Raw genomic sequence first — 23228 nt, forward strand, 5'->3', positions numbered from 1 at the left:
ACAAATAAAACATAGGCTCATACTGAGAAATGCAATGACACTGTACAAATAAAACATAGGCTCATACTGAGAAATGTATAGCCACTGTACAAATAAAACATAGGCTCATACTGAGAAATGCACTGCCACTGTACAAATAAAACATAGGCTCATACTGAGAAATGCACTGCCATTGTACAAATAAAACATAGGCTCATACTGAGAAATGTATAGCCACTGTACAAATAAAACATAGGCTCATACTGAGAAATGCACTGCCACTGTACAAATAAAACATAGGCTCATACTGAGAAATGCACTGCCATTGTACAAATAAAACATAGGCTCATACTGAGAAATGTAATGCCACTGTACAAATAAAACATAGGATCATACTGAGAAATGCACTGCCAATGTACAAATAAAACATAGGCTCATACTGAGAAATGCAATGCCACTGTACAAATAAAACATAGGCTCATACTGAGAAATGCACTGACACTGTACAAATAAAACATAGGCTCATACTGAGAAATGCACTGCCACTGTACAAATAAAACATAGGCTCATACTGAGAAATGTATAGCCACTGTATAAATAAAACATAGGCTCATACTGAGAAATGTATAGCCACTGTACAAATAAAACATAGGTTCATACTGAGAAATGCAATGCCACTGTACAAATAAAACATAGGCTCATACTGAGAATTGCAATGCCACTGTACAAATAAAACATCTCAACAAATAGGAACAATGGTGGACATCCTGAAAGTGGAATGATGTTTCATACATAGATCATAAAGAGGACTATGCAACTGCAAGCTTGAATTAAATTTACCAAAAGTAAATCAAAGCACGAAAGCGCTGTAAAGGCAGTTAATTACAGGTTGTGTGTATTTTAAGTCCAGTTATATCATTATCTTGCATAGTACAGTGTAATTATCAGAGGTGGCTTTCAGTATTTAAGATTTAGAGTTCTCTAATGATATTGAATAAGTTTTATGAATGTCATAATCTGAGCACTATATGAAGGCGATTGTTCTCACTTGTTTATGAACTAGTGCATTATGTCCAGTTTGTACCTTTTTTATCTATGTTTATAGTCAAATTAGTTATCAAAGGTACCAGGATTATAATTTAATACGCCAGACGTGTGTTTCGTCTACATAAGACTCATCAGTGACGTTCAGATCAAAATAGTAACAAAGCCAAACAAGTACAAAGTTGAAGAGCATTGAGGACCCAAAATTCCAAAAAGTTGTGCCAAATACGGCTAAGGTAATCTATTCCTTGGATAAGAAAATCCTTAGTTTTTTCATTGGCAATCATAACACATCTCCTTATTTATATAATGATCTATATTCAACGACCTCAGGTACAAAAAAAATGTATGTAACTAAACTATGATGGGAAACCTTTGACTTCTTTCTTTATATAAACTTTTGATTTGGTACCATAGAACTATGTAGAGTAAATGTACATTGCAACATGTCAACTCTTTCAACTCCAAGCAAAATTATATTTCCAAGCATAAAGTAATTTATGAATGAAATAAAATGCTCCGCTGGGGCGCAGCTTGATACGACCGCAGAGGTCGAACCCTGAACAGTTGGGGCAAGTATGAACACAACATTCAAGCTTGATTCAGCACTGAATTTGGATTGTAATTAAATATTTGACACAGCATAGGTTTCTGACACAGAATGAAAGTGGTCTAAGATACTTAAAAAAATTTAATTTACCTATTCAAACCATATCATTATTATTTGCTTTTATATATAAATCAGAAATAACCAATTTAAAATGGAAAATTTTAAAGAAAAAAAAGGAAAAAGAATCCCCCCCCAAATTTTTTGAACCCCCTTATGATTCATCACCCCAAAACTCAATCCCAGCCTTCCCTTTGTGGTATGGTACCTTGCAGTACAATTTCAGAGAGATCCATACACTTGAACACATGTTATTGTCTGGAAACTAGAAAAATGCTTGTTTTTTGGCCCCTTTTTGGTCCCAAATTCCTAAACGTTTAGGGCAATTACCCCCAAACTCAAACCCAGCTTTCCCTTTGTGATATGGAACCTTGTAGTACAATTTCATAAAGATCCATACACTTACACACAAGTTATAGCCATGAAACTAGAAAAATGCTTGTTTTTTGCCCCTTTTTGGCCCCTAATTCCTAAAATTTGGAGGCAATTACCCCCAAAATCAATCCCAGCTTTCCCTTTGTGATATGAAACCATGTGATACAATGTCAGAGAGATCCATAGACTTACACACAAGTTATTGTCATGAAACTAGAAAAATGCTTGTTTTTTGCCCCTTTTTGGCCCCTAATTCCTAAAATTTGGAGGCAATTACCCCCAAAATCAATCCGAGCATTCCCTTTGTGGTATGGTACCTTGCAGTACAATTTCAGAGAGATCCATACACTTGAACACAAGTTATTGTCTGGAAACTAGAAAAATGCTTATTTTTGGCCCCTTATTCCTAAACTTTTTGGGCAATTACCCCAAAACTCAATTCCAGCTTTCCCTTTGTGATATGGAACCTTGTAGTACAATTTCATAAAGATCCATACACTTACACACAAGTTATTGCCATGAAACTAGAAAAATGCTTGTTTTTTGCCCCTTTTTGGCCCCTAATTCCTAAAATTTGGAGGCAATTACCCCCATATTCAATCCCAGCATTCCCTTTGTGATATGGAACCTTGTGATACAATGTCAGAGAGATCCATACACTTGCACACAAGTTATTGTCATGAAACTAGAAAAATGCTTGTTTTTTGCCCCTTTTTTGCCCCTAATTCCTAAAATTTGGAGGCAATTACCCCCAAAAATCAATCCCAGCATTCCCTTTGTGATATGGAACCTTGTGGTACAATGTCAGAGAGATCCATACACTTACACACAAGTTATGTCTGGAAGTTACAAAAATGCTTATTTTTGGCCCCTAATTCCTTAACTGTTGGTACCATAACCCCCAAAATCAATCCCCACTTTCCTTTTGTGGTATTGAACCTTATTTTAAAATTTCATTGAGATCCATTCACTTAAACTAAAGTTAGAGTGCGAAAACTAATGTGTCTTCGGACGACGACGACGTCATACCAATATACGACCACAAAAATTTTTTTGCGGTCATATAAAATGGAGTTCTTAATTAAGAAATAAACTGATTCGCTGAGCGCAGCTGGATACACCCGCAGAGGTACTACCCTGAACAGCTGGGGCAAAAATGGACACAATATTCAAGCTTGATACAGGTCTGAATTTGGATTGTAATTAAATATTTGACATATTACATGTATTATAGTTTCTGAATAAATGTAGTCAATGAACTTGAAATCGGTTATATGAATTGAATTTATATTCAATTAAAGATTTCTTGCTGTTGTGCAATACTTAATAAATCTGTTGCCAGACTATAAACAAATAAAGTTCAATTTCTTCTCAATGTCATATTTGAAATTTATGAAAATCAATAGGGAGATTACATCAATAGCTATAAATAATTCACCAAAGTTTCATGTGAACTGCTTAAAGCATTTTTGAGTTGTTGTCCAAAAACTGGAAAATCCCCCCTTTTTTAATGAATAAAACCCCATAACTCAGAAATGTAAAATCTAAAATTTATAAAATTCTAAAGGGAGCTTACGGATTGATAATTTAGTCTTAGATGCAAGATTTTTTTATCAGTTGTTAGTGGCTTTGAACTAGCTGTCAGTAACTGCGAGTACTCTCAGATTTGTACTTAGTGTCTTTTTGTTGTTTGGATGTACAACTACCTGACCACGTCCACTTGTATTTGTATTTATCCATCTGATGAGTTTAGCCTCTTTCAACTGATTTTTATAGTTCTTTCTTATATTGTACTGTTACACCACTGTCCCAGGTTAGGGGGAGGGTTGGGATCCCGCTAACATGTTTAAGCCCGCCACATTCTGTATGTACATGTATGTGCCTGTCCCAAGTCAGGAGCCTATAAAAGTGTAATTCAGTGGTTGTCGTTTGTTTATGTGTTGCATATTTGTTATATTTGTTCATTTTTTTACATAAAATAGGCCGTTAGTTTTCTTGTTTGAATTGTTTTACATTGTCATTTCTGGGACTTTTATAGCTGACTGTGCATGTAATTGTAAATATATATATATCAGAACAAAATTCATTGCGTCACTTTTATTTATGCATCCTTTGGCACAATACAAGTTCTAAAATTACACAACATAAAACAACTAAATGTTATTTCAGATGAAAGTTTTGTTTCAGTTCCATTCATAGGATTTATTAGAATTTTGTATGTTTTGCCAAGTCCAATAATTCGCTCTATGTGACATAGAGACATAGTTGACTAAACCACCAGGTGTCGAACATTCAAGAATTTTCAGTGTTTCTGTTTTTATTTGATGAAAAGGTTGCCTGAGCTCTAGGAGCTTTAGGTTTTATCACGGGATATTCTGTGCTGTCAATAATAATCCAAGTCGTAGGAAACTTTAATTTGAAGTTGGATGGTGAAAAATACCTGACTTAACCACTAGATGGCCAAGTGTTAGCCTCACACCACTGTTTAGACATAAAAACAATCCATGTATACACAATATTCTTAACACTCGATTCAATCTAGAATCTAGACAGTTCAAAGTTGGTTGTATGATGCCTCAATTTCATCAAAGTCATAAAAAAACTGATTTTCAACTGACACCCTATCAATTTGAAAATATATGTATCTCAAACAATGTGCTGCTGGACCAAGTGTGGTCAAAACAAATAAAAATTTAGTATACAACTCTAAACCGGTATAAAAATGCATGGCTGTGTCACGTGTCTTCATTTCAAAATTCTCTGCTGAAAACATAGGCATTGATGGTGTTTGCGTAATTCCATCTGTGAAGCTCAACATTAGCTCGGCAGTTGGTGGTGGACAGTCATAAATCCTTTCTGCAGTATGAATGACTTCTTCAGGAAAACCAACTTTACAATCAAAACTTTCCTCTGATATTTATACTACAATATTCATCAAGTTTAGTTCTTTTGTTTTCACAGGAAACTGCCCTGATTTTTCTTTTTGCGGACGATTCAGTCTCTTGCTTGGTCCAGGAAAATAGGCTGGGAATTGCAGTAGACTTAAGTCTCTGTATGGTGGGTTTGCGCCCTGAAAAAGGTTATAAAACATTAGTTTTTTTATAATTAAATGAACTTCCATTAGCAATGTATACTTTGTACTACCTGGCGAAATATTAACTAGATTTATTCATTACAATCTGGATAAAACTATGTTTGCCTGATTCAATGTATGTTATGTAAATCCAAAGGACAAACAATGAGAGACTTATGCAACAAACGTACATTGTTTGTACCTAAATAACTATAATATAGATGAGAGCATGTCATTGTTTTGTTTCTGTTAACATTGTCATTGATATTTTTCAAGAAAGTCTATGAGGCATAGCTTATGCATTCCTGTCATTACTACATTAGCATTATTACTGCTAAAATAATTCTCAGTATGATATACCTCTTGTAAGAAATCATTATAATTGTAGCAATCACCAAAAAATCTCAAACAGATCACATTGAATCGTAATCCAAAAAATTATGACGTCTTGAATTACCCACCCCCTTTTATTCTAAAACGATAATTGCGGTTGTAAACAGACTTTGGTTTATTCGCATGGCGATTACATATATAACTATATATTTCACAAAGAAAATAGAGTTTTACCATGAATAGTTTCCTGCACGTAGTCTTTTTCAGTAAAACGTGCCTTGAAAACAACAGCTGATCGTGATGGACTCCACGATATCATCGTGTTCTCGTCCAATCTGCGTATGGGCCATGGCGTTGATCCAACTTTTCCTTCTTTTTAAGTCATTTGGAAATAGATGTCCTCCTCTTAAATGACATCCAGGTACACAACAACAAGTACTTGGCATCGTTAATTAAAAATATAACTGAAATAGTTGCACCTCAATCCTCAATCTTAAGGCCTGTTGGCACGAATTTTCCCAATGTGCAGGTTTTCTCTTTGGTGCGTTTTTCTCGGCGTATTTTCTTCTCTGTGCTTTAATTTAGTATGCGCTGGTTAAGATTGGGATTGAGGAACAGCAGTATCAAATCTGCCTGTTCTGTCAATGTAATGTGCCACTGTTTGTAGTTTGGCTTTTGTCTCTTCGGTGTTCTCGCCGTCTAGTCTCGTTAGCATAGTAGCTAAATTCAGGTTTCTGATCCCGACCTCTTTGGATATTTGTTGTAACATATCTGCTCGTTCGTTCTCATAGCAGGGACACTCCAGAAGGAAATGGTGAGGTGTTTCAGGTGCTCCACAGTTGCATGATTCTATGCCGTTGGTTTGGCCTACTCGGTTCTTGTAGTAGTTGAGTTCTGTATAGCCAGTTCTTAGTTGGGCGAATATACTGAAATGTCTTTTAGTGGGAAAATCATACATAATTGAGTGTTTCGTAGTTGGTATTTTTTCGTAAAGGTCCCTGCCTCTCTCAGATATTTCCCATCTTCTCTGCCATTTTTCTCCTGTACTTTTATAGGCTGCCTGTTTGACGTCCTGTAGTGTTATGACGTTATTTTCCGGTGGTAGTTCTTTTGCTTCCTGTGCTGCTGTTTTTGCAAGGATGTCAGCCTCGTCATTGCCAGCTATATTGGCATGTCCTGGTGTCCATGATATGATTACATTTAGTGCTTTTTGCCTAAGATGCTCAATGTTTTCTTTTATTTCTCTTATTACGGAGATGTAGCTATTTGGGGCCCAGTTCAGTGTTAGTAATCCCACGGCGCTTTGACTGTCAGAGAAAATTTTGATTTTTTGTATTGTGTTGTACATATTTTCTGTAATGCAGTATTCAAGGACCATGAGAATCGCTATGAGTTCCGCCAGGAGGATGGATCCTCTTTGTGCCACAGGTCTGTGTAGTCTTGCAGCAGGTTTAATGTGTTCAGCATAAATAATTGCTCCTGCTCCACAGGGTCCTGGGTTCCCTAAGCATGATCCATCTGTGAACGATATTGCTTGTTCTTGTGCGCAATCTCCCATGAGTTGGTTAATGGTTTCCTGGCAAAGTTCTTGTTGCTCACTTGTCCTTGATTTTGAGTTGCCTAGTCGACTCCAATATGAAGGTTTTGATTGGGTCATTTGAGTTTCTCCCAGTCTGTAGGTAAACTCAGGTTCTATGAGATTGATGTTAATCTTCGTCTGTTTGTCCATTTCTGCTGCTTGGCTTAGTGCTTTGCCCATCGGTGTTGGGTACTTGTCATAGGTGTCCTGATCTTCATACCTCACAAGTTGCTGTTTGATGGGTTCCTGTGCAGATTTGGATTTAATCTTTGCTATCTCTTTTATGGCTATTTGTTCTAGCCTAAGGTCTATTGGCATAACTCCTGTTTCGACTTCTAGTGCTTCTCTGCCAGATGTTGTAGGCATATCCATGCATAGGATTAGTGCTTTTCTCTGTACTCTGTCAAGTTTTTGCAGGTCTTTTGGATCTGCTATTTGCCATGCTGGGCTACAGTATTCCATGACTGATCTAACTAGACTGTAGTATAATTGTAATAGCTTTTCTGTCTTTACTTTGCTAATCTGTCTCACTTCTCTCAGAATAGTTAAATTCCGGTTTGCTCTTTTTTCAATGGCATCTATGTGTTTGCTAAAGGTCATTTTCTCGTCCATAATGATTCCAAGGAGCTTTGGTGTCGAGCTGTATTTGAGTTCTTTACCTTGAATCAGAATACGTTTGTCCTCTTCATCGATTGTCTTTTTTGAGAAGATGCATATTTCAGTTTTGTCCAGGTTGATGTTTACTCTCCATTTCTGAGTCCATTTCACTGCTTTTGTGATGTCATCCTTCATTCTATCCTTTAGTTCTATTATCTGGTCTGGTTTAGCTGTTTGCCAGAGTGTTCCATCATCAGCAAATTTTGTGTAGTCTCCTAGAATATCTCCCAGTAGGTCGTTGATAAAGATGTTGAATAATGTGGGAGCAAGAACTGATCCTTGTGGCAGCCCTATCTTTGTTTCAAATTCTTCGCCTACATAGTTTTCAAAGGTGCATCTTGCCATTCTGTTATTTAGGAAATCTTTAATCCAGGCCCACGTTTTTCCTCTAATACCCAGATGGTGTAATTTCACTAATAGTCCCTCTCGCCAGATTGAATCATATGCCTTTTCTAGGTCAATAAGACATGCAAGGGTGATTTCTCCTTTATTGAATTTTTCTATCGTGTTTTGGATAAATCTGATCAGGCAGTTTGATGTTGAGTGTTTTTTTCCTGAATCCTTCTTGTTTTTCTTCTATAAGCTTCATTCCTTCTATGAACGCTGCCAGCCTGTTAAGAACAATTTTTTCGGTAATTTTGCACATGACACTGGTTAGACTTATAGGGCGGTATGATGATGGTGAGTAGTAGTTGGTTTTCCCTTGTTTCCTCAGGAATTTGATGTTTGCTGTCTTCCATTCCTGTGGTAACCGGCCATGTTTTAGTGTGAGGTTCACCATAGTTCGTATTGCTTCTATGAGGTTTTCTCCTGCAAACTTAAATAGTTCTGGGAAGTGGCTGTCAGCTCCAGGTGATTTACCTATTTCTAGTAGGTATATTGCTGCTTCAACTTCGTCCGTCGTAACCTCATAGTCCAGTTTATGTTCTCTTTTTGTCAATCTTTTCTCCAGTTCACATATTCTTTTGTATTCCTCTTGAGTCTGTTTGTAGAACTCTTCGTCAAATTCATCGGTCTTTAGATGTTTACCCTCAAAAAATGTTTTTTGCAAAATTTTACATTTTTCTTGATTTGAAAAGGCTGGTGGTTCGTCTTGTTCTATTAATGGTAGGATGGTGTTGCAATCTTTCTTTTTGGTCAATTTCTTATAAGTAGTCCATACCTCTTTTGAATTTCTGGATGTATTGATCTGGTCTACTAAGCGTTCACTCCAATCATTCATAGCTTTCTCCTTTTCATTTTCAAACTTTACTTCTGCTGTAACAAGGGCTTCTTTGTTTTGTGGGATGTTTCTCTTCATATATTGCCTTTGTTTATAGTTTAAGTTTTTCTTTGCTTGGTTAACATCATAATTCCACCATGGAGGTTTAGTTGATTTTTTATCTTTCATCTCTTTTTGGCAAATAACTTCCTGCATTGTTTTGTCAATAGCCGCTTTAAGTGATTGATATACTTCGTCTACATTGTCATTGCTTGGATTATTCAGTAGCCATTCTTCCATGTTCTTTTCAGCCTGTTCTTTCCATTTATTCCAGTCTACTTTGTTAATTTGCCATACTTTCCTTTTTGATGTGTTGTTTTGTTCCTTTTTGCATACATCAAGTTCTGTTAGTATGCATATATGGTCAGATCGTACGTTTTCGTGGGCTAATGTTGAGCAGTTTTGTACTTTATTTTTTGTGCTGGGTGTTATAATTACTAGATCAATGACACTTTTGGTATTCCGTCTTGTAGGCTGGCCATCATTTACACACAGCATGTCTGTTTTGGTCAGGAAGTTTTCAATTATTTCCCCTGCCTTGTTTGTCTTGTCATTGTTCCATTCTAAGCTTTTAGCATTAAGGTCTCCCATTATAATCAATTCATGCTTGTTGTCTTGTTGTACCTTTTGAACTTTGGTTGTTAATTCTTCAAGTTGTTTTGTTTCTTCTGGTGCACAGTGCAGAAACCGGAAGAAGAGGAATAGGATCCGCAACCACGGCGCCACCTATTCAGGAACGATAATTTGCTACTTTATATAACTGCGAAAATAACGTTAGACAGGTTCACGTGCATAAACAGAAATGCGCTTTAAATTGTGTAATATAATTCATGTTCAGTCGACCTTTAATTATTATATCAACGACTGAAATGATTTATAAACATCTAGATTGCAGATAACACTCGAAATTAACCCGAGCTCTTTCCACACGGAATTCAAATAATTCTAGTTTGTCAATCGGTTGACTGCTTATAATGCAAAATACTAATATATCAAAAGTTTTTAAAACTAACAAAACACAATGATCGTTTCTCTATTTCCCAATGTAAATGAAATGAAACAAAAAACATTTTATATCGCAATAAGAAGAGGAGAGAATTCAACATTTCCGGATCTACTTGGAGTCTAATGACCCCCCACGTAGATAAGTTGGATATCGCGGAAGGAAGGATTAACCCGGCAACTAGAAAGGCATTAAAGCACTGCCTTTAAAAACAATTGAAAATATTGTGAATGTTTTAACATTAAAGTGACTATTCAGACCATTATCATACAACTTTTTTAAGTATAGTTTCACCACATTTTACACATGCTTACAAATAAAATAACTGGTAAGCTTGTAACATCTCTTTTATAACATAGCACTTTAACTGTAGTATATAATAACAAGAGTGCACACGCTGAAATGTCTCGCCTTCTTCACTAACCATTGTTGTTATGTTGATAGTCCTAAATGAAAGCTTTACTACAACTATTACATAAACTTACTAACATGATCCAAGAAAATGAAGTCAAGGTCATATAAACCAAACGAGAAATACATGTACACCTTACAATCATTCAATACACTAAATATAGTTGACCTATTGCTTATAATTTCTAAGAAACAGACTAAACCAAGAAAACTAAACATCGACCAATGAATCGTGAAAATGAGGTCAAGGTCAGATGAACCATACCAGGCAGACATGAACAGCTTACAATCCTTCCATACAACAAATATAGCTGACCTATTGCTTATAGTTTAAGAAAAACAGACTGAAACACATAAACTTAACACTGAGCAATGAACCGTGAAAATGAGGTCAAGGTCAAATAAAACCTGCGAGACTGACATGTACATCATAGAATATTTCCATACACCAAATATAGTTGACTTATTGCATATAGTATAAGAAAAAAGACCAAAACTCAAAAACTTAACTATAACCACTGAACCATGAAAATGAGGTCAAGGTCAGATGACACCTGCCAGTTGGACATGTACACCTTACAATCCTTCCATACACCAAATATGTTAGACCTATTGCTTATAGTATCTGAGATATGGACTTTACCACCAAAACTTAACCTTGTTCACTGATCCATGAAATGAGGTCGAGGTCAAGTGAAAACTGTCTGACGGGCATGAGGACCTTGCAAGGTACGCACATACCAAATAAAGTTATCCTATTACTCATAATAAGAGAGAAATTAACATTACAAAAAATCACAATTTTTTTTCAAGCAGTCACTGAACCATGAAAATGAGGTCAAGGACAAAGGACATGTGACAGACGGAAACTTCGTAACATAAGGCATCTATATAAAAAGTATGAAGCATCCAGGTCTTCCACCTTCTAAAATATAAAGCTTTTAAGAAGTTAGCTAATGTTGCCACCAGATCACTATCCCTATGTCGAGCTTTCTGCGACAAAAGTCGCAGGCTCGACAAAAATGTAACCTATGGTAGCTTAATCATTTCTTTTTGACTTTCAATATTAAAAGTTACCATTATTGTATCCTGTGTTCGATGAAGAAAACTTATGTGTATTTTCCAATCTGTTCTTTGGAATTTAGCAAGTTATCACGAAGTGTAGTCAGAATTGATTTCACAGTTCCCTTTGAATATTGCCCTTATAAATTTTTTTATTTGTGATAAAAAGCACCTAGTATATACATAAATATTAGTCATAACACAACCTCATTCAAACATCTAATAGCCTTTGGTTAAACAAAGTTTCCTTTTTCAGTTTCAAATAGGATATTAGCTCATCTTTTTTAATAAAGTTTCCTTTTCAGTTTCAGTTTCAAATAGCTATATATAGGACATTGCTTTTATTTTCGTGTTAATCTCAATCTTGATTTAAATCAGTAACAGATATAATTTCACTATGTCATAAAAGGTCAACAAACTAGAATACATTATAACAAAGTAAAACCTTCCTTGATTAGTAAGAATGATATTAGTATGACTTCCACTTATCCATATTTAGTCAAACTTCTTCTCAATTTCCTGCCACTTGACCGATGTATAAAAGTATCTATCTGTGTCACAGTGATCTAGATCCTTTAACAGTTAATTCAATTTTCTATAACTTTTAATATATATATACCAATACCAAAGCAAAACCAGGATTGTAATAAAACTATATAAAATAGGAATTAGTTGTATGATTGCCAATTATACAATTATCAACAAAATAAAAAAGTTTGGCCTGCGTTCCATGCAGTGTCTCACTTGCCATTGCTGCTGTCAAAGTGTAAATGAAGACTGACAAAAATTAAGTCCATTGATCAGTAAAATACAGACAAAAATTTAAATAAAACTTTGTTCTTTCGATGCTTTTTTTTTATCTTACAGATCTAAGCTTCCTTCTTGGTGTCATAACTATCCATAAAGGTTTGGTAAAGTTACTGATGTCTAAAAAACTCAGACTGTCTCTAAACATTTCTTTTTTTAATTGTATGGTAATTCCGTTTACTAGCAAAATACATTAAATGAAAACAAATATTTCAACATTTTTCTCTGGATACTGTCTTCTGGTTAAAAAAGCTTATGTTCAGGTTTCCTTACATTCCATAAAGGTTTGACAAAGTTATTGATGTCTGGGAAAATTTAACCTTAGACTGTTCCTTAACATCAACATGATTGCATTTTGTTTGTTCTTGTTTCTAAACAGATAATCCACAGGCCAAAAAAAGATTAAACAGATTCATGGAAACAATCAAAGTTGTTGAACCTCATTTTTCTGTTTTATTTCAACAAATAAAACCAGATCACTGGTCAATAGGACACACTACCACATTTCTATATTCAGTGAACCATGATATGTATGTATGCATGTACATATGTATCTGGGTCGAAACTCTTATTTGGCATATAATTTTTTTTCTAATACCATGTATATGTTCATATCATAATGAACATGTTTACTAAGTTTCTAGTAAGAATGATGTCCAGTCAAATTGAAATTCATGGTAAACTACCTAATACCAGACAGACAGATGGATGCACAGGCTAGCACATAACGGCCCCATCTATTGTAGATAAATACGAAGATATATAAGGAGCAGTTAAACTATGGATAAGGATGAATACGGATTGAGTGGATTTTTGCTGATATTTTTTTTTTCTTTTGTTGACAATCAATCTTTCCTTTACATGAATTTACTGCTACATGTTCTTACCTGCATACAAATCAACAACAGTTTCATTGGAACAATCAAACTTTGCAATTCTTAGCTTTTCCGTAACATTCCCAGCACTGAACATACACTTTGTTATGTCATAGGTGTACCTGTTTCAATTAAACAAAAATCTCAAGTAGACTTCCCCAAAGAATAATAAAACTTATTATAAAGATATGTATGTATCTTGAGGATGTTCGCTGATCTTGTTTTTGACATTTTATCAGTTATTCCAAATCCATTGGTTTTATCCATGAATTGCCATTAAAAAGTTTGCCCACTTACCCCTACATTCCTTTTCATGAATTTCATTGCATATAGTTTTAAAAGCTAGTTTTGAGAACCTTGTAAACTCCTTGTTATTTTTTCATAGTTTTTTAAAGAAAAAGGTGCCAATGTTCATTTTAAGAAAAATCTAGAGAGCATCATTTCCCGCCAGATTTTCCATTGCCAGTTTATCTCTCAAAAACAAGAACACTGACCTTTCTTTTTTTTTTTGCTCTTTTAGTTGCATTATTTATATACTTATAATTCTTATATGATTTGCATATTAGAGAATACATGGATATGATTGGTTGAGAGGACTTCCGGTAGTTGTTCTTGACGTTGTTTATTTTTAGATAGACGATGTTGACCTAACTTCTTTTCGTAACCAATGTAAACAAGATGGCGGCCATAATGACACAATCCAGATCGACGTTAACAAAATTTATTTTCAATTCGCGTTAATAGGTCTTAATAGTTAAATTTAATAATAAACACAAAACATTCGTTTGAATAATAATAAGAGCTTTTGTAGTTTATTTTTTATAAGATTGCAAATTTCATGGAGTACATATTTTTGCGTTTACCAACAAATATATTCATGCGGCAGGCCTATTCAATGACACAAATATACAATTTACTTGTGATAGAGGTTACGAGTGTGAAAAAATAAATTCCTTATCTCCAATTTTAAAGAATTATAAGGATTAAACGCCTTTTTAAAGGAATTTCTTGGAGTATAAACTGTACCAAGTCACTCACAAACATATCATAAAAGTTTATTTGTTTGTGAGTGAATTGGTCGAGTTTATACACCAATAAATTCCTTTAAAAAGGCATTTAATCCTATACCAATTTATAACAGTCTTTTAAAAAGCTTGTTATTTTGAAACACAGCAAACATCCTAAAGATAATCAATCAAGCTTGTGTCATAAGCAATAAATGACTATGAACATAGTTAAAACCATTGTAAATCTCAGTGAAACAAATCACACTTGCAGTATTGTAAATTCAGAAATTTGGCAATGTTTCATTATTGTGAAAATTTTGACAGAATAGACATTGCAAAAAAATTTAAAAAATCATTTTAAATTTTTATACTATTTTTTGTATGTAGAATTTACTGAAATCCCAATAACCAATCTCACATTTTACTTCATTCTTCAAAAATCGCAATAATAAATGTGAGCAAAAATTTCTGAATTTCCAGTATTTAGCAAATAGGGGAGAATCTGAATCTGTGATTGAATAAGGTGGATAACTAACCAAGTTCTGTCATCTTCATTCTTTTAATATACCCAATTCTGTGGTATTTGAAACCAAAGGAGACAACTTACCTAATTCTGTTATCTTTATGTTCAACCCATCCAGTATCTCCTTGTAATAACTTGACCTGTGGTGTTCTGAAACCATCTGTTGAGATCACATCCTTCCTGGCAACTCTTGAACAATGTAAACATTTACAGATTACAGACCATAACTCTTCACCTATCAAAAAAAAAAAAATCCTTATCAAAAATCAGCTATGGATAACAAATTATAAATGTCAGTTTACACTGATGTAAACTTGCAAAAAGACTTTAACAAATCATGATATGCAACATGCTCAAAGGGAGGTAACTCTAGATTTATTGTATGGTGGGTGATGAACTATTTTGATAGCAACCAGAAAGACATTATGAATAATATGTTAAAGTAAGCTGTGATTATATACCGTAATTGTAGTTACCTGCTAGTCTACAGACTTCTAATTTATTTATCTCTCTGCTTTATTGTTACACTAGATTCATTTATAGTTTCTGGCATACATTTGTACATGCATGTTCCTTTATCCTGTTATTGTGAAAAAAACAGTTTGGGAAAAAATGTAATATGAATATATGAATTACTTTTACAAGGTATTTCATTTTGATTTTCTCCTCTGAGGTAAAAACACAAAATATCAAATTCCAATTTTTTTAGGAAAAAAAACCATTACTTTCAAATGGAAAGAGATATCTTCACCTGGATTTGTGTATAGTGTTCCTCAGTTCATAGGCCGTTAAAGTTAGCCACCAAAATGAGGATTTAATTTTATATAGGCCGTTAAAGTTAGCCACCAAAACGAGGATTTAATTTTATATAGGTTGTTAAAGTTAGCCACCAAAATGAGGATTTAATTTTATATAGGTTGTTAAAGTTAGCCACCAAAATGAGGATTTAATTTTATATAGGCCGTTAAAGTTAGCCACCAAAATGAGGATTTAATTTTATATAGGCCGTTAAAGTTAGCCACCAAAATGAGGATTTAATTTTATATAGGCCGTTAAAGTTAGCCACCAAAATGAGGATTTAATTTTATATAGGTTGTTAAAGTTAGCCACCAAAATGAGGATTTAATTTTATATAGGCTGTTAAAGTTAGCCACCAAAATGAGGATTTAATTTTATATAGGCCGTTAAAGTTAGCCACCAAAATGAGGATTTAATTTTATATAGGTTGTTAAAGTTAGCCACCAAAATGAGGATTTAATTTTATATAGGTTGTTAAAGTTAGCCACCAAAATGAGGATTTAATTTTATATAGGTTGTTAAAGTTAGCCACCAAAATGAGGATTTAATTTTATATAGGTTGTTAAAGTTAGCCACCAAAATGAGGATTTAATTTTATATAGGTTGTTAAAGTTAGCCACCAAAATGAGGATTTAATTTTATATAGGTTGTTAAAGTTAGCCACCAAAATGAGGATTTAATTTTATATAGGTTGTTAAAGTTAGCCACCAAAATGAGGATTTAATTTTATATAGGTTGTTAAAGTTAGCCACCAAAATGAGGATTTAATTTTATATAGGTTGTTAAAGTTAGCCACCAAAATGAGGATTTAATTTTATATAGGTTGTTAAAGTTAGCCACCAAAATGAGGATTTAATTTTATATAGGTTGTTAAAGTTAGCCACCAAAATGAGGATTTAATTTTATATAGGTTGTTAAAGTTAGCCACCAAAATGAGGATTTAATTTTATATAGGTTGTTAAAGTTAGCCACCAAAATGAGGATTTAATTTTATATAGGTTGTTAAAGTTAGCCACCAAAATGAGGATTTAATTTTATATAGGTTGTTAAAGTTAGCCACCAAAATGAGGATTTAATTTTATATAGGTTGTTAAAGTTAGCCACCAAAATGAGGATTTAATTTTATATAGGTTGTTAAAGTTAGCCACCAAAATGAGGATTTAATTTTATATAGGTTGTTAAAGTTAGCCACCAAAATGAGGATTTAATTTTATATAGGTTGTTAAAGTTAGCCACCAAAATGAGGATTTAATTTTATATAGGTTGTTAAAGTTAGCCACCAAAATGAGGATTTAATTTTATATAGGTTGTTAAAGTTAGCCACCAAAATGAGGATTTAATTTTATATAGGTTGTTAAAGTTAGCCACCAAAATGAGGATTTAATTTTATATAGGTTCATGTGCTTATTTTTAGCTAACAAAAGAAAACCTGCGACACTTTTCACAAAAAATCTTACGATTAAAATTGATCGTAAGTTATACTGAAATGTTCATGACTTACAAGTATTTTTACTCGTAAGATTTTTTGTGAAAAGAGCCCCTAGTTTTTAAATGCTAGAGATCCCTTTTACCCTTTTTGGTGATAAATTATATTACAGTATTTTATTATGCAACATTGTTATGCATCTAATTCAGCAGTACCTCAAAAGGATATGGAATTACTGTCCTAAATTGGAACCTATTGATGATAGAAGAGTAAACAATCTTCATTTTCCATGATTTTAGGCCTCCACAGTATATTTCACATGCTTTAATGTACAGCATATTTGTTTTCCATTACAAATACCATGAATACTTTAATTTCGCGTAACCCATTAGATGACGTTAGTTAATTTTCCAGGAATTTTGGATGTTTATTATCAGAAACATTAAAAATAATCGCATTAAATTTGGATGTGGTATTATCTGCCCCTACCACTGTATCGCTTGCCCTTTAAATAAAACACCTGAGATTCTAGATGTGTTGATTGGTTACTGTAAGCAAACTACATATATGCATTAATACCGAGGGAAACTAATGTAAAAAATTAGAGAAAAATTTGTTTGAAAGAATCAAAATACAGAAAAAGTATTTCATACAATCATATGCAAGGAGTGTTACCTGCTTTTTTCCAATTATCATCACAAAAGCAGTTTGGTGGTAGTAGTGCAAGATCTCCATGTTTTTCCCAGTGGTGTGGAATATCTCTCTGTAACTGTTCAGTCATAAGTATATCATATTTATGAGCCAGATCAGTAAGACTCAACACAAGTTCTTCATATGGCGTTTTTGGTTTAGGTTTTTTAGCTCTAAATTTCACCTGAGCTATCTGATATCCAGACATCGGTAAAGTCCTGAGTAAATCAAAGTTAATACTGTCAGTATTACAGGTACAAACCATACTACTCTCCACTAATAAATTATCCACTTTATCAGATGTTTCATTGTCCAGTGGTATTGCTATTTTACCATCCCCAAAATCTTTAAAGTTACATGATATATCTGTTAGTTTACTGTCTTCTAGTATTTTTCTGAAATATAAAATGCAAACAATTATTTTTTTTGGGGGGAGGGACAATTTATATGTATTTTTTCATTTACTTATATGGTGTTGTACACTTTTTAGATGCATATATATTTTATTATTTTTACATGTGTACTGTATCATCTGTTGATAGTGATCCTGTTATTTTTATTACCAATGATAATTTTGATGCCTGCATTAAACATGTTAAATCGATTACTTCTTACTGACTGCTAATTTTCCTTTTTCATGGAAGCATGGAGGAAGAATTTTGCACTATGTGATTAAAATCACATCAAGCATACATCATAAACTTACAATTAATATAAAAATGAGATGTGGTATGATTGCCAATAAGACAACTATCCACCAGAGTTCAGTTGAAGAAGATATAAGCAATTTAAGGTCACAGCGAAAAACAAATATCACATACATGAACCAATGACAACCACTGAAAAACAGGCTCCTGATCATGCATGAGTTAGGCCAGGCACATAAAGAATGTGGCAGGGTTAAAGATGTTTGTTTGTGCTCAACCCTCCTATTGTTTACATTGCAGCACAAAAGGAATATATTAAATATATATGTTTAATCTGTGGCTTTTTTTAGTTACCTAAATCTGTGGAACAGTTTAAAAGTATTGTGTTATAAAAGAATTTATTACATTCATCCATCAATTTGCACCCGACCTATATATTGACCTCAGAGATAATCCAGATCATAGTGAAGTCCAAAATCCTGTTAAAACAAATATTCATGTACATCACTAAATAATAATTAATTATTCAGATTTAAAAACAGATTTGTTTATATTACATAAGGTGACATGTCAGTTACAGTTAAAGGTCTTGGTGGAAGGCTTACTAACTGGTGATTGCTCCCTGGTAATATAATATTTGTAATAATCTATTCAATTTTTTTTTCAATCAAAATAATTGTTAGTTTATTTAATTCATTATGTATGCGAGAGAGTAGATTTTGCTTTTTGAATATTGAATAAAGATTGTGCAAGTGATTCTAACATGAATGCTTTCTATGACAGAAAAAAAAATTTAAACAATTGTACTGCTTGTTTAAGGGTGTTTGTATACTTTTAGAGCATGTAACTGAGGTTAAAAACATATGCACTATGTGTATAAATATATATAAATAAACTAATGTAATTACTTTGCCGAGCGCAGCTGGATAGGACCACAGAGGTCCAACCCTGAACAGTTGGGGCAAAAATGGACCAAATATTTGCTCTTGATACGGGTCTGAATTTGGATTGTAATTAAATATTTGACACATTAATAGGTTTCTGACACAGAATAACTGTAGTCAAAGAACTTAGAATTGGTTAAATGATTTGAATTTATATTCAATTTTTTGCTTTTCTGTAATACACTATGCTGTTGCAAATTGACCCCCCCCCCCCCCACAAAAAAAAAATTTACCCCCTTTTTTTTTTGCTTTTGTGCAATACACTATGCTGATCCGAACTGACCCCCCTCCCCCTCTTTTTTTTACAAAATTTGAAGAAATTTTCTTTTTAATTTGTGAAATCTGAAATGAGAAAAAATTGTCCCCCCCCCCCTTCACAATTTCTTTTTACCCCTCCCACCTTTTTTCAAAAAAAAATTCTTTCCCTCAAGATATGGTCTTTTCTTTATACATAATTTAAAAGCAGTGTAAGGAAGGTAATCCAAACATAACATTGTACTTTTTTTTAATTGTCCATTAACCAGGAAACCCTTGTTTTTCCCCCCTTTTTTGCCCCTAATTCCTAAACGGTTTGAGCCATAACCCCCCAAAGACAATCCTAACCATCCCTTTGTGGTATGGAAACTTGTGGTATAATTTCCGAGAGATCATTACACCGTTCCACAAGTTATTGTCTGGAAACTAGAAAAATGCTAATTTGGGCCCCTTTTTGGCCCCTAATTCCTAAACTGTTAGGACTATAACCCCCAAAATCAATTCCAACCTTCCTTTTGTGGTTATAAACCTTGTGTTTGAATTTCATAGATTTCTATTTACATTTACTAAAGTTATTGTCCGGAAACCAAATGTTTTCGGACGAAGCTGACGACAACAACATGATACCAATATACGACCGCAAAATTTTTTGCAGTCGTATAAAAACAGGACATCAATTTGTGACGTCTATGACGCAATATAGAATAAGACACATACAGATCTATGGAAAGGACACAGATTTGAGGCTGGACATAGACTTGAGGATTACATATATATCTGATAGTGTTTTGAAAATTTCTAATATTTATGATATATTGCTGCTACCAGATAATTATTCTTCATTGATTTGCACTACAGTGTACAGGAATACAAAGTATCTACTATAAAACAACTGAATCTATCTGCATGTATTTACCTTTATTGATACATTTTAACAATCATTCAAAACAACTTGCAATTCAATTTTAATTTGCAAACAAGACTCATTTTGTTGCTTCCCTATTGTCACTTTGTTAAGCATTTTGAGATTAAATTTAAAGTGTCTCGCCTGCAATTGCTGCTGTCGGTTTAAAAGTGTACTGACTGTAAAAAGTGAGTCCATTGATCAGTAAAATACAGATTCAAAAAAGAATGAAACCATTTTTGTTAATGCTTATCCTTGATGTTGAAGATAAGCTTCTGTCCAAGTTTGATAACAATTAATGAAGGTTTACAAATTTTTCATGTCAAAAAAATTATTAGTGCCATACTGTCTGTAAATGTTAGCTGCCAAAAACTAAGTCCATCTATCAGTAAAATACTACAAAACAAAATGAAAAAAATATATTTTCAAAATTTTGCTTCAGATTATCTCTTTATCGTAGCAAAATGAAAAAAATTCTATGAAGGTTTGACAAAGTAATTGATGTGTAACAAACTTTAACCTTAATCTATATATCTAGAATGTACATGTACAGTACCCTATACCAGGAATACATGATCTTCCAACTGATGCTTTTTCCCAAAAACGTGACCTCACAAAGCAACTATCTTTACGTCACAATGTTCTATGAGGCATTTTCCCCCAAATGACCCCAGGTCAACCGTGGTAGTTTATTAATAAATATAAAGCAGTATTAGTATGGAATCTAAGATTGTCCTCACAGGTTTCCATAGCATTTGTACAGCATCTGGGGTGACCTTGGCCCCTATTTTGTATATATATTGTATTGCATTTTTTTTATTTTAAGGATGAGCAAATCAGATGTGTGTGTTTTATCGCTTTAAATTTAAAATTGTTTTGAGGCAGGTTCATGGCAAGGCTTGGGAACTGGGTAGGCAAATGCTCACATTTAATCTGTGCAGATTAAGTGTGCTAGATATTCTCCTTTACAAGGTTACACATGGTGTCACAGAATAGAAGTTCCTTCATAATATAAGTTCCAAATGGAAACAATATTCTGGAATATTGTTTCCACTGGAATAAATATTACAGTAAATGTTCCTAACGTAATAAATGGTATAGAATATTTGTTCCAACAGGAAAAGATATTATGACATTGTTTATAACAAAGTTTCCAATGGAACTTCTGTTAGGCGGAACAAATATACGTTGACAATGTGGTGCTCCTTATAAAGGCGCACTGAACATTTGTAATATGAGCTGTTTGTACATATGTGATAAGGTAGAGGTAGGGGTGTCCCTCTTTTTTTTCTTTATTGTTTAAAGCTTTAGTGATTTCTTTTTTTATATTTTAATCCGTGAACTTTAGATTTTAGTGTATATATATGTAAGCCTCAGATCTGTGTACGGCCTCAAATCTGTGTCCGTTTCTCAAATCTGTGCCCCATCGTGACGTCAATCGCTAATCTATGTCCGTTAAAAAAGATAGAGCCTCAAATCTGTGTCCTTTCCTTAAATCTTTTTCCAGTTTGTTTCGCCATGCACAAATTTATGCCCGTCTAATAAGTACAGCCTTATAGGATTTTTGTTTTATTAAGTCATTTCCAATAATTCAATGTTAAGTTGGGGTGTGTGCTTAAAATTTTTACATGCGTGTGTAATTATTGTATGATTTACATTTTATTGTAAAACTACAACATATTCAAATTGTTTGCTTTTCCTGATCCCGTTAATTGTTCTGTAGTAATAATCGTTACTTCCCTTTACTCATTACGTCTTGAAATCTAAATTAATAAACAACCTGAGACAAAATGACATCTGTATACATGTATGGCCGTCAACAATGAAATCAAACCTATTCTGTATTGTAAGCTATAAACACATACACCTATTTACAAACGTTTTGTTCAATGTTTCAATGTATAGATACCACATAAAATATTTAGGGTATAATTCATTGTGTTTAACAACGACATTTTGTGCCACTATCTTGATTATTAAAAAAGTTGATATTTTTTCTGGTGAAATTATTCCAGTTTCAAATCTATGTATTTTTTAAAATCCATTGTGTACCATGACATCAACATTCAACAACCACAACATAATTCAGTGTACAAATTATTGGCATAACGAGCATACATGTTACTTTCAAGATTGAAACTACACATTTTTTTTTACTTGATTACGTCTTGCTATGTCTTACGTCACCACATTTAGGACATAGATTTGAGACAATGCAGGACATAGATTTGAGACAATAAAAGACATAGATTTGAGACAACAAAGGACATAAATTTGGAACGTCTATGACGCAATATTAAAAAGGACATAGATTTGCGGAAAGGACATAGATTTGAGGCTGGACATAGATTTGAGGCTTACATATATTCATAGTTTTATAACTCCTCATTCGGAAATAATTCCAATGAGATGGTTATCCATGATTGGAGGTTAATACGTATAGAAGAAGAAGAAGAAGAAGAAGAAGGAGGAAGAAACTGAGCATATGTGAGCCAAAATTTGTTCCTGTGAAAAAAGTTCCAGTGGAACTAATATCACAGGAAATATGTTCTGGGAGAACTTTTTTCACAGATGATTTCTATATAATTTGTTCCATCTCTATGAAATAAGTTCCACACTTTACCTGGTGAAATAAGTACTGGGTTGGTGAAATTTGTTCCTCACCTGGTGAAATAAGTTCCGGGTTTATGAGATTTGTTCCTTATCTGGTGAAATAAGTTCTGGGTTTGTGAGATTTGTTCCTCACCTGGTGAAATAAGTTCCTTGTCTGTGAAATATGTTCCACTGGTTAAACAAATTATCTTATATACTGAGCATTTGTCATCAGTGAGTTTAAAGTTATCATTCAAGTGCATTATAAAAATAAGTATTATATCAATAATAAAAAAAGTAAAAAATATAAATCATC

At 33.5% G+C, this 23228-nt stretch overlaps 1 protein-coding gene and 1 long non-coding RNA gene across 2 annotated transcripts in view; both read right to left on the reverse strand.

The window, feature by feature from the left end:
• Positions 1-23228, reverse strand: part of LOC127705970 (tRNA wybutosine-synthesizing protein 2 homolog) — a 56093-nt gene that overhangs the window by 5557 nt on the left and 27308 nt on the right. Inside the window, exons 2-4 of the mRNA XM_052210352.1 lie at positions 17556-17965; positions 14741-14891; positions 13139-13248 (exon numbers count right to left, since the gene is read on the reverse strand). Of these exons, the coding sequence (XP_052066312.1) occupies positions 13139-13248; positions 14741-14891; positions 17556-17835 (541 nt within the window). The 5' untranslated portion in view covers positions 17836-17965. The remainder of the gene's footprint in view (positions 1-13138; positions 13249-14740; positions 14892-17555; positions 17966-23228) is intronic.
• Positions 4148-5945, reverse strand: LOC127705977 (uncharacterized). The gene is made up of 2 exons (XR_007984134.1): positions 5706-5945; positions 4148-5135 (listed from the first exon to the last, which is right to left on the reverse strand). It is a non-coding gene; the product is annotated as an uncharacterized LOC127705977 (long non-coding RNA).

Source organism: Mytilus californianus, unplaced genomic scaffold, assembly GCF_021869535.1.
Source record: "Mytilus californianus isolate M0D057914Y unplaced genomic scaffold, xbMytCali1.0.p SCAF_6, whole genome shotgun sequence".
NCBI classification, from domain to species: domain Eukaryota; kingdom Metazoa; phylum Mollusca; class Bivalvia; order Mytilida; family Mytilidae; genus Mytilus; species Mytilus californianus.